Here is a 13,178-nt window from a genome sequence, read left to right as displayed (position 1 = left end):
TTCACCACTCTTCTCAAGAGGCTCATCTATTGTCTGAGAAATCCTCTGTCTCTAAGTTTCTTTGAGAGATGTCAGAGACTTTGTCCATCCCTCTGGAAGCTGACTCTAAAAGATTTAAACAGTTCCTGGATGCCTTGGATTATGATCAACCACCAAGGAACTTCTCAAACTTCTTACGAGAAACTTTTTATAAAAATTTTGAGACACCACTGACTATTCCTGTGGCTCCTCATAAGTTGAACTCCTTGTATCGGGTGATGCCTATCCCTGGATTTGACAAGCCCCAACTTCCACATGAGTGTCTCCTGGTAGAATCTACCTTGAAGAAATCCTCAGGGGCTAGTGTGCATGCCTCTATACCTCCTGGCAGAGAGGGCAAGGCCATGGCTTCTACTGTCCATGTGACACCACTGGCAAGACTACAACATCGCACTCCTTAGTGGACCTTTACCTCTCGGTGGTCTCAAGCGATGGATCGTCTCTCACAACATATATCTGCAGTTGCTTCAGTGATGGATGACCTCTTCTAATCTATCCAAAGGTCTCCTTTTTCACTTACCCCTTCATCACAAGGTCATCATGACGGATGCATCCCCTTATGCCTGGGGGGCTCATATGGACAATCTTCAGGGTCTTTGGATCGCCAGGGAGTGGAAATTTCACATCAATTTCCTGGAACCCAGAGTGATCTATTATGCCCTCAAGGCATTCCATCAACTTCTCTGCCCCCAAGTCCTCCTCCTTCGCACAGACAATCAAGTAGCGATGTACTACATCAACAAGCAAGGAGGCACAGGCTCTCTCCTGTTATGCCTGGAAGCCTAAAAAATCTGGATTTGGGCAATGGCTTGCAACCTTTTCTTAAAGGCTGTTTACATTCAAGGGGAGAAGAATTCCCTAGCAGAGAACCTCAGCAGAATTCTTCAGCCTCACGAATGAACTCTGAACTCTGCAACTCTCCAGTCCATTTTTGCTCAATGGGGCACTCCTCAAGTGGACTTGTTTGCGGCTCCTCACATAGTAACATAGTAACATAGTAGATGACGGCAGATAAAGACCCGAATGGTCCATCCAGTCTGTCCAACCTGATTCAATTTAAATTTTTTAATTTTTTCTTCTTAGCTATTTCTGGGCAAGAATCCAAAGCGCTACCCGGTACTGTGCTTGGGTTCCAACTGCCGAAATCTCTGTTAAGACTTACTCCAGCCCATCTACACCCTCCCAGCCATTGAAGCCCTCCCCTGCCCATCCTCCACCAAACGGCCATACACAGACACAGACCGTGCAAGTCTGCCCAGTAACTGGCCTAGTTCAATATTTAATATTATTTTCTGATTCTAAATCTTCTGTGTTCATCCCACGCTTCTTTGAACTCAGTCACAGTTTTACTCTCCACCACCTCTCTCGGGAGCGCATTCCAGGCATCCACTCACATTCACCAGTTGCCCCAATTTTGCTCCAGGCTTTACTCTCCTCTTTGACTGGAAGCAGATGCCTTTCTCCTGGATTGGACAGGCCTGTTTCTATATGCATTCCCTCCAATCCCTCTCATGTTGAGAACTCTATTCAAGCTCAAACGAGAGACAGCCACCATGATCCTCATTGCTCCACAGTAGCCCAGGCAACATTGGTTCTCCCTTCTACTTCAGCTCAGCTCCAGGGAGCCCATTCCTCTTCCAGTATTTCCTACTCTGCTTACTCAGAATTGAAAATCTCTTCTACATCCCAACCTGCAATCACTACACCTGACAGCTTGGTTTCTCTCGGGCTGAACCCATCTACCATGCATCTTTTTCAGCCTGTTCGACATATTCTTGATGCTTTCAGGAAACCAGCCACCCAACAATGTTATCAACAAAAGTGGACTCGGTTTTCTTCTTGGCGTCATCTTCATCATCACGATCCAACTTCCTTATCAGTGGATTTGGTGTTGGATTATCTGCTTCAGCTGTCTGACTCTGGCCTCAAATCTACATTTGTCAGAGTCCATCTCAGCGCTATTACAGCTTTTCATATGCCAGTGAAGGGAAAACCTCTTACTGCTCGTCCTTTAGACTCCAGATTCATGAAAGGTCTTTTCAATGTGAAACCACTTCTCAAACCTCCGCCTGTCATCTGGGACCTTAATGTGGTTCTTTCCAGCCTGATGAAGCCACCATTTGAACCAATAGCCACATCTCTTCTCAAGTTTCTCACCTGGAATGTTGTCTTTCTCATTGCTCTCACCTCTGCCAGGAGGGTCAGTAAGTTACAGGTGTTGGTGGCAGATCCACCCTTCACAATTTGTCATCATGACAAAGTGGTTCTGCGCACGCATCCAAAGTTTCTCCCAAAAGTTGTCTCAGAGTTTCATCTCAATCAATCAATTGTTCTACCAGTGGTTTTTTTTTTCCTAAACCTCGTTCTCATCCAGGATAAATCGCTTTGCACACTTTGGACTGTAAACGGGCTTTGGCCTATTACATTGACCGGACAAAGCCACATCGAACATCTCCTTAACTCTTCATCTCTTTTGATCCAAACAATTTCCAACTGGCTGGCTGCCTGCATCTCGTTCTGTTATGCTCAGACTGGACTGGCACTGGAGAGTCATGTCACAGCCCACAAAATTAGAGCTATGGCAGCATCTGCAGCTTTCCTCAGATCTACTCGCATTGAGGAAATCTGTAAAGCTGCCACCTGGTCCTCAGTTCATACATTCACTTCTCACTATTGTTTGGAGTCCTTCTCCAGAAGGGATGCGCACTTTGCCAATCTGTATTACAAAATTTATTTTCCAAAGGCCAACACTCCCACCATCCCATTCTTGTTAGCTTGGAGGTCACCCATCAGTGGGAATATGCTGCCTGCTTGTCCTGGGATAAAGCACAGTTACTTACCGTAACAAGTGTTATCCAGGGACAACAGGCATATAATCTCACAACCCACCCACCTCCCCGGGTTGGCTTTTTAGCTGGCTTATCTTAACTGAGAGACCTCGCACCTACGTCAGGCGGGAAGGCATTCGTGCATGTGCAGTGCGGGCTATCACGGACTTTCCAAAGACTTAAAGTGGCGATGCACTTTTAAAGTAGTCTGTACCGGGGCTCCGTTGTTGACATCACCCATATGTGAGAATATCTGTTTGTTGTCCCTGGATAACACCTGTTATGGTAAGTAACTGTGCTTTATGGTCATTTGTGCTATGAATGGACATATTTGGAATCTTATCATTTTGCCTCTTTGTTACAGGCTCCACTCTGTCTCCTTCCTGCCCATCTTAGATTCAGCTGGGAGGTGCGGCCCTTGAGAGATATGTGGAGGATGTTTGTTCCGTGCCTGGGTGTTAATCCGCAAGTTTCTGATCTTTTGCCAATTAGGGGGGAACCTGGAGTTTCCTCCAGGGATGGAAAGCATTTTTTTCAGCCTGGGGGACCTTGGGGATCTCTCTCCTGGAGCACTTAGTACAACCGAGGGGCAGCCTACCCTCTTATCAGGAATTCTCTCAGAGAGGCCTTTGGGTATGGGGTCATTACTTCGCCTTTCACCAAATGAAACATTATTTCTCCTCCCTGGCTATTGATACTGAGACCTTTTTCTTTGGAGGTAAGCTTAGAGAGTTTTTGACCAGGTCAGTCCTGACCATCCTTTGATAGCTGGTACATATAAAGCCCTACTCGCTAGGGGACCACCCATAAATTTCTCGACCTTGCGAGCCAGCTGGGAACAAGATTTGGGACTTTATCTTCAGGCTTGGGGCATTGAGGCTAGTTTGCCAGTCATATCTAGTATTGCTTATAGTGTCTCTCTTCGAGAATGCAGATATCGCTTTCTCAATAGGGCTTATGTAATTCCAGCACAGCTCTATCGTATGGGATTTTTGGCTAGGGATATATGTGCAAAATGCCCCCTAGAGAGTGCTACATATATCCATTATTTTGGGGCATGCCCTGAGGTGCACCTTTTTTGGAAGAGAGTCTGCATATGTGCGTAGAGTGTTAGGCCAGGTGGTACCTTGCACTCCCATACTCCTTTTATTGGGCATCACTGGGGATTCTACTCTTAGAGGGAGGAGCACTCTGGCATGGATTTGAAAACTTAGTTTACTGGGTCATAAAACTATCTTTCAGGTATGGACTATCTCACAACCCCCCTCTTATTGGACTTGGAGAGCGCATATTGTTAGATTGATTGCTTGGGAATTGCAGGATGCTATAAGCGGAGGAAGATTTTTTACAAATCTATTTGGGACCCACATTTACAGTCTCTGTCTCAGAGCACATAGTCAAATTTTGAATCAATTAGGGGGATGCGTCCCTTTAGGGGCATCAGGGCCTTTTTTCTTGTATCTGGAGCTCTTTTTTCATGCTTAACATCCCCCCAATTAGGTTTTATGCTTTGGTTGTTTTGATTGTGTTTCCAGACTCAGGGTTTACTATTGGTGGGAGGACTGTGGGGGATCAGGGGTGGGGTTTGGGGTTTTGAATTTCTTGTTGTTTCTTGACATATACTTGCTACCATAACAGTTCTGTATGTATTGTTTTGTCAACTATGTGTTGCTGGGCTTTTGGGGGGGGGGGGTATGTGAATGTATACTTTTGCTGCTTATTGAAAATTTCATCTTTCATATCATGTATTGTTCATTGCTACCTTATCTTTAATAACATTTGCGGACGATACAAAGTTATTCAGAGTAGTGAGGACACAGAAGGTTTGCGAAGACCTACAACAAGACATAAACACGCTCGAGGAATGGACCACAACATAGCAAATGAGGTTCAACATGGATAAGTGCAAGGTGATGCATGTCGGTAACAAAAATCTTATACATGAATACAGGATGTCCGGTTCGGTACTCGGAGAGACCCCCCGGAAAGAGACTTGGGAATACTTATAGACAAGTCAATGAAGCCGTCCACGCAATGCATGGCAGTGGCGGTGAAAAGGGTAAACAGAATGCTAGGAATGATTAAGAATGGGATCACAAACAGATCGGAGAAAGTTATTATGCCACTGTACCGGGCCATGGTGCGCCCCCACCTGGAATACTGCGTCCAACACTTAGACGTTCTTTACAGGATCTCTCTCTTAATGTCCACCATTCAGAAGCAGTACAAAGCATCTGCCTATATACTCCACTTCCACCCTATGCTGTCTATTAAGATGTTTTAATGTGGATTGTGTCAACAGAATACTATGATATAATATGTATTGTTATTTGAATATTTTTTCTGCTGTCTATTGCATAAGTCTGGATTGATCATGTATTCGTATACTGCTTTGGGTGAATTTCTTCAAAAAGGCTGTAAGAACATCCTAAAAGAAATAGTTTAGTATAGCAAAAATGCTAAATGGAGAGCAACTGAGTATCACCAGCGATTAAGCAGCAGCATTCCATCACTGTATACCTATATTCAGGAATATTGATTCAACAGTGCTGCATACTGTATACATAAAATATTTTAAAAACCAAAGCAACACCCTACTGCAGAGTTTAAATATTGATCTGTAAGTGTCCACTTTCTGCATTTATGTTATTCCTGGTGACTGTGGATGTGGAATTCAGTTCACAAACACTAGAGAAGTTCTCTAAATCAAGTGTAATGGCATTTAACACAGGAAATTAACTATAAATTCTGGCTTTTGATATATTTTTAATTCATGAAATTAGTTAAAAAAATAGAGCTCTGTGCATTTGAGTGTACCCTTTTATGATTCTGCCATTTAGCTCCGACTGAAATTAAATGTGGCATACCGAGCAGAATTCCAAGAAAATGTTCTGGAAGGATTGTGGGTGGTTGTGTTTCATTTCCACATTCCTGGCCCTGGCAAATCAGCCTCAGGACAAGGTAAGAGACTGTTTTAAGTTTTTAACAACATTTAGATATTTCATATGCCATAAAATAGATCAGAAGATATATCTCATAATCCACAGTATACTACTAACTTCTGTCTGAAAATGTCCTTATATATTACAACATGAAGTTTTATGGAGCCTATACATAGGTTTCTTTTTTTTCTGTAAAACTTTGCAAACATATGATTGCATGAATAATTGTACAATAGAACACTGAAAAGCAGTAACATGACCTTATTTGTATAGATTCATGTCACTAACATTTAGGACTTTGAAAACTTTTGGTTAGGAGTTACAAACTCCCCCCTTCCCTTTATGGCTCAGAGATCTTGTGCCCTGAGGGTATTGGTATATGTAGGGTTACCATATGGCTCCAGAAAAAGGAGAATGGATTGAGAGATGTCTCAGTCTGTCCTCCTTACTTCCATTGCTTTCAGTGGAAGTAAAACCCGGTTGTCTCAATCTGACCTCCCTTTTCTGGAGCCATATGATAACCCTGGGTATATGTGATACTGCAAGTCTAGAGCGAAAGGTAGCAGCCATAGGCAGAATGGGCATAACTCTTTCCCAGATCACAAGGGATTCAAATAGACCCAGGGAGCCTATGGGGAATGGGGTAGGGGTGGAGTGGTTGGAAAGAGCAAGCACAGAATTGGATTGCCAGGAGTAAGTTGTGGGGTGGGGGGGGGGAGCTAATAGGAAGGGGATCAGAAATTTTTCATTTTCTGCCATCTCCTGTGATGATAAACATTTGTATGTGTGTGGGTGGGGGACTCTTTAACAAAATGGAAAGTCCCTTAAATGACACAGGAAATGACACAAAATGAAAGTTTTCTGGTGTCTTTCCCTTGTATTCTCCTTCTTCTTAGTGTCCCAGGCAAATTGTTTTAAGGTTTCATTGACATTTTTGTGTGAATATGGTCTGTATCAATAATGGTCAGTGGTTTGTGATCATCAAGACATTTGATTTTACAGCAGCTTTTTACCTTCAGTGTTCCAATGAAAGAAACACTTTGCAGTTTCAGGAAAGCATAGGCAGGTATGCCAGGACTACTTGAGTGACTAATACTCATAAGTGGTGTTTGGTATACCTAATGTGACCATTTATTTTTTCCCTCAAAACGGGACAGGACCCCCGGATCCATTCCCTCTCCCCCTTCTCCCCCAATCCCATTAAATATAGTGCAAAATATAGACAGCAGATATAAATTCTCAAAAATGATACATTTTGATCAATAAATTTAAAATAAAATCATTTTTCCTACCTTTGAAATCTGGTGATTTCATGAGTCTCTGGTTGCACTTCCTTCTGATTGTGCAACCTCTCTTTCATTTCTTTCTCTTTCTTTCTCTCTCCTTGCCCCCCCCCAAGCCACCCTGCTCCCCGACGCACCTTAGCCAAGCCACCCTGCTTTCCCTGCCCCCCCCGACAAGCCAAGCCACCCTGCTTCCCCTGCCCCTCGAAAAGCCAAGTCAAGCTACCCTGCTTTCCCTGCCCCCGACAAGCCAAGCCAGCCTGCTTCCCCAATGCACCCTGCTTCCCCTGCTCCCCACATGCCAAGCCACCCTGCTTCCCCTGCCCTGACAAGCCAAGCCAAGCTATCCTGCTTTCCCTGCCCCCAAGCCAAGCTAGCCTGCTTCCCCAATGCACCCTGCTTCCCCTGCCCTCTGACAAGCCAAGACACCCTGCTCCCCGACACACCCTGCTTCCCCTGTCCCCCACAAGCCAAGCCACCCTGCTCCCCGACGCACCCTGCTTCCCCTGCCCCCGACAAGCCAAGCCAGCCTGCTTCCCCGACGCACCCTGCTTCCCCTTCCCCCTGACAAGCCAAACCACCCTGCTTTCCTGACACACCCTGCTTCCTCTGCCCCCCAAGTCAAGCCACCCAGCTTCCCCTGCCCCCACGCACCCTGCTTCCCTGACCCAGCAACATCAAGGCGCATGCAGCGACTGCACTGTACAAGCGCCAGGCCTACAAGTCTTCTCTCAACCTCCACTCCCCCCGATGTCAATTCTGATGTCGGAGAGGAAGTTCCGGGCCAGCCAATCGCTGCCTGGCTGGCTCAGAACTTCCTCTCCGACGTCAGAATTGATGTCGGGAAGAAGGCTTCTGGGCGGCAAGCAGCGGCAGACTGAGGGGGAGGTTGAATCAGGCGCTAGAGGGAGGGAAGGAGGGAGGCTAGCTTTGGCGCGGCAGGGAGAGAGAGGAAAGGATCGCCTGTCCTGTTGTCCCTGCGCACAGCTTCGGGATGCTGTCCCTGAAAACAGGACATTTTGGCGTCCCGAAGCTGTGTGTGGGGACTAGTGCTGCCTGATTCACGATTCGAATCGGTTCACCGATTCACTTCGGGTGAATTGATTCGAATCGATTTAAAACAAAAAAAAATCGTCTTCCCGATTCGGATCCTCGCCCCCTTAAAGCAGGAGCGGCAGTGCTGCTCTTGCTGGCTGGCCGCTGCCGCACCTGCTTTAGAGGGCGAGGAGGGAGGGTCAGTCAGGAAGTGCTGCTGTCCGGCTTTCCCCCCCCTTCCTAGTTTCCCACCCTGGCTTCTCCGCACCGTTTACCTTATAGGTGCAGCCTGCAGAGAAGATCGCGATTATAGCATCTTTGCAAACTGCTTTGAGCTGTTTCCTCCATCGCGATCCTGCCTCTGACGTCAGAGGAGGGGCGGGACTGCAGCAGAGGAAACAGCTCAAAGCAGTTTACAAAGACGCTATAACCGTGATCTTCATTGCAGGCTGCACCTATAAGGTAAACGGTGCGGGGAGGCTAGGGGGAACATGGAGGCCTTCCCGGGGGGGTGCATAGTCCTTCGGAGTGGGGGGTGGGACAGGCCTTCAGGGGGACAGGTCTTGGGGGGTGCAGGCCTTTAAGGGGGGAACAGGCCTTCAAAGGGGGTACAGGCCTTTAAGGGAGGGTACAGGCCTTACCTTCAAAGGGGGGACAGGTCAGGGATGGTGGCATAGGCCTTCAGGGGGGACAGGCAGGCCTTTAAGGGGGAGCAAGCCTTCAAGGGGGGGAGGCCTTCAGGGATGGGGGGACAGGCCTTCAGGGGTGGGGTGCAGGCCTTCAGGGGGAGGTGCAGGCCTTCAGGGGAGGGGGCCCTGGCGTAGAAGTACACGGAGGGAGGGAGGGAGGGAAGGAAGGTTCAAAGAGACATGCCTATGCTAGACTTTGGGGGAGAAGAAATAATGGGTCTAAAAATAGAGGAGAGAGAGAAAGATGATGGACAATGGGATTTAGGGAGGGAAGGAACAGAAAGGGAGAGAAGTTGGACACAAAGGATGGTGTGGAGAGGAGGATAGAAATACTGAATAGGAGGGTAGTTGGGAAAAGAAAGGGACCCTGGGGTGATGGGGAAGGAGGGAGAGATGCTGGATTAAAGGGTAGTTAAGAAAAGGTGGATCTGGGGAGGGAGACAAAAAAAGGAAAGATGCCAGACCTCCTGGGGAGGGAAGGGAAACGGAAGGGGAGGACAGAGATGGCAGATGGATGGTTAGCATGGAGAAAGAAGGAGACCCTGGTAAGCAAGTTATCAGAAGATAACCAGAGCCTGGGACCAACAAGATTTGAATAATGACCAGACAACAAAAGGTAGAAAAACTAATTTTATTTTCTGTTTTGTGATTACAATATTTCAGATTTGAAACGTGTATTCTGCCAGAGCTGGTGTTAGACTACAAACGTGAGCTAGGATTTAACAGAGAGAGGAAAAGTCTTTTTTGTTTGTTTATTTTGTTTACACCACAGTGCCAGTGTGGTTAGGAGAAGGCAAAGGGGGTGAAGAGGCTATAAAATAAACCCACCAGGATGTTTGAAAAAAACACCCAATTAGGCAGGAAAATCGAATCGAATCGAAAAACCAATTCAATAGGCTGAATCGAATCAAATCAAAAAATTTTTTTTCCCTGAATCGGGCAGCACTAGTGGGGACAACGGGACAGGGGATCTAAAAACGGGATGGTCCCGTTCAAAACGGAACGTATGGTCACCGTAGGTATACCTGGAGCCTGAGTGCAATTCTTCAAATGTCCTAAGGGTCAGCTTATGTCATCTAGAGACCTTGTGGATCATGAAAAACATTTATAAAGCTCTTCAGTCTGTGTTCTGCATTTGTCTATTTATATTCTAGTTCTAAATATTTTGTGCTGCTGCCACTTCTTGATTGTCCTTGTATTCTGCAGTCTGATAGGTCAGCCTCTGCATGTGACCCTCTTCCTCTGAACACTGAAGTCCTGGTAGATGCGTGCACTAGTGCTCTTAGTGATAGGCACTGGTCTTATTGAACCCTTCTCTTGCCCTCTAGTCTTATGGATTTTTTGTTACTACCTCCCTACAAGGCAGAATCACCACTTTGATTTAGAGCATGCAACACTAATCTGCCCTTCTTTGGGTTACCATATTTGTGAAGACAAAAAAAAGAGGATACATGACCACACCCATACTCCACCCATTCCTTGGTTCCTCCTCCCATCCTCTTAGTGCTTCTCTCTCTCTCCCTTCCTATAACCCTCCTCCACCATGGGTGCTTCTCTCTCTCCCTCCTTTCAAACCCCTTGTCCTGTGGGTGCTTCTTTCTTTCTCTTTCTCCTTCCAACTCCCCCCATCTCCTTTCCTGCTGTTTCTCTCTCCCTTTCCATCCAGCACTACCCTACGCCATGCTGTTTTCTCCAGCACTCTCTCCTTTCCATAATGCTTCTCCAGCCCTCCCTCCATGCTGTTTTCTCCAGCCTCCCTCAATGCTTAAAGTCTACAAAATCCTGAGTGGAATAGAATGGGTACAAGTGGATTGACTTTTTACTCTGTCAAAAATTATAAAGACTAGGGGACACTCAATGAAGTTACTGGGAAATACTTTAAAACCAATAGGAGGAAATATGTTTTTACTCAGAGTATAGTTAAGCTCTGGAGCGCATTGCCAGAGGATGTGGCAAGAGCGGATAGCGTAACTGGTTTTAAGAAAGGTTTGGACAACTTCCTAGAGGGAAAGTCCATAGTCTGTTATTGAGAAAGACATGGGGGAAGCCACTGCTTCCAGTGAATCCGTAACATGAAATGTTGCTACTCCTTGGGTTTTGGTCAGGTCTAGTACCGTAAGAATGGGCTACTGGGCTTGATGGAACATTGGTCTGACCCAGTAAGGTTATTCTTATGTTCTTATACTTTTTCTCCAAACCCCCTCCCTCCTTCCATCTATCTATACTGTTTCTCCAGATCCCCTCCCTCCCTCCATCTATCCATGCTATTTAACTAGTTCTCCCTCCTTTCCACCATGCTGTTTCTCCAGCCTCCCTCTATCCTTCTCTTTCTCCATCCATGTTGTTTCTCCAGCCCCCCCTCCACGCTGTTTCTCTAACACCCTCCTCTCCTCCAATATTGTTTCATCTCATGATGTTTCTAGCTCCCGACTCCCCCACTTACCTTCTCCCCGGGCCCGGCCATTGTGATTGAATCTTCGGACAGCTGACAGCAGCAATGAGGTAAGCCTGCTACCGCCGGCCTGCCCCGAAAGTCGCCTCTCTGCAGCAACTTCCTGTAGATGGGACCTGCAGAGAGGCAGCTTATGGGGCAGGCCAGCGGCAACAGGCTGACCTCGTTACTGGTGCTGGCTGCCCAAAGATTAAATTATAGTGGCCAGACCCAGGGAGGAGGTAAGTAGAGGAGTCGGGAGAGCTGACTTAACCCGAACAGACTTCCCCATTAAAAAAAAAACAACATCCGGGCACCCGGACAGTCCTCTAAAAAGAGAACATGTCCAGGTTTTCCCGGACTATTGGTATCCCTAGCCCTTCTCCTTCATTGGAAAGTGGACCTTTTTTTCACCTTTCAAGCCCATCAAACTTTCTTTTGTCCAATCTTTTAAGCCTCAGTTTATTCCCTAAGTAGTTCTACTTTTACAATAAATCAGCTCATTCTTCAGGCACTCCATATCTTCCTCTCTTCACTGTTGTCAGCTTGTCAGTAACTGTGAATATCCAGTCGAGGGCCAAAAGACTTCTAGTTTTCATGTAAACTGTTCAGACTTATGTTGCAATAAACAGTTGAAATTCAGGGAAATCAGAGTCATCTTTGTAGATGTTGGACTGCTTGTTAAGCTGGCTGTCTAGTAAAGCAGTGGTCCCCAACCTTTTTGACACCAAGGACCGCTTTTATAGAAGCAAATTTTTCAAGGGACCGGGGAGGGAGGATTTGGGGCAGGTTCGTAGGGCAGTTTTATATACAATATACATTACATTTCTATTATTATTATCTAATATAATAAAGCTCTAGCTGTGCATGCGAACTCCCACCTGCGTGCGCTGGTTTTCCGTGAGCTGTAGGTCTCTTGCAGGTAGGAGTATGTATGCACGCCTAGCTGTGCCAGTGGCCTGCCTGCTCTCCACCTCGTGGAGTTTATTTTAAAACAACACGCCACAACGGCTCTAATGGTATCAGTGCCCGCCCCATGGTTTTTAGCCACCTTCATTCGCCCCGCCCCTGCAAAGAGAACCACCTTTGCAGCGACTGTGAAGCGTGCCGGGCACCTGGTAGCGGGGATGGCTGGGCTTACCTCCTCAAAGGGGGGAGTGGCGCCGCCTCCCACTCACCCACGGTTTCCCTTGAGCAAGCGTCTCCTGAAGCTCTTCGTTCTGTGCGGGAATTCCAGGCACCCCCGAGCAACGGCTGTGTCCAGTGCGAGCCTTTAACCGCTGCGGCCAGCGCGGGAGAGGCTCGTGCGCAGCCCCGCCCACCCCAGCGCTGCGAGGGACCTTCCGCCCCTCTGCTCATGCTGCGTGAGGTGATGGACGGCGTGGCTTTCCCTGAAAGGGGACCAGCAGCAGCTCAGGTAACTGGAATGCGAATGGGGGGGATGGTCTCTCAATGCCTGATCCACGGTGGGGCCCTCGGGCTGGGCCAGAGACCTTTCAAGGATGCCATTTCTTCTGGGTTGCTGCATTGGCTCTGGCTCAGGGTACGAAGGACTCGGGGATCCGATTGTTTTTTAAAAATTTTTATTACATTAGCAATAATGACAAGTTAAACACACAGGACTTGCTTTTCCAAGAAAAAAATAAGATCGAAGGCATCAGATCAAAAGGAAAATACATGAATGAAATACAGGTTCTTCCAGCAGACCATAATAAACATAAGGGAGGAGAATAAAAAAAGATGAGAGGGGGGTCTGATTTTTTTTTTGTTATTGTTCTTATATATTTGAAAACAGTTGTTTTATTGTAAATTACCTTGAAACTATGGTGGAAGACAGTATATTAAATTATCATATTTCACAGAAAACTTAATTGGGGTCTTTACAAGGCCAGGCATAAGGTGCTACTCATGGACCCAGCACCTTAAAAGCT

The 13,178-nt window shown here is 46.6% G+C and overlaps 1 protein-coding gene across 1 annotated transcript in view; it reads left to right on the top strand.

The window, feature by feature from the left end:
• PLG (plasminogen) overlaps nt 1-13,178 on the top strand; it is a 256,749-nt gene that overhangs the window by 189,581 nt on the left and 53,990 nt on the right. Inside the window, exon 14 of the mRNA XM_033938421.1 lies at nt 5,708-5,828. Coding sequence (XP_033794312.1) covers nt 5,708-5,828 — 121 coding nt within the window. The remainder of the gene's footprint in view (nt 1-5,707; nt 5,829-13,178) is intronic.

Source organism: Geotrypetes seraphini, chromosome 3 (assembly GCF_902459505.1).
Source record: "Geotrypetes seraphini chromosome 3, aGeoSer1.1, whole genome shotgun sequence".
Classification (NCBI taxonomy): Eukaryota; Metazoa; Chordata; class Amphibia; order Gymnophiona; family Dermophiidae; genus Geotrypetes; species Geotrypetes seraphini.
Note: the sequence above shows the minus strand (reverse complement) of the source record. Positions and strands in the feature narration are given on the sequence as shown.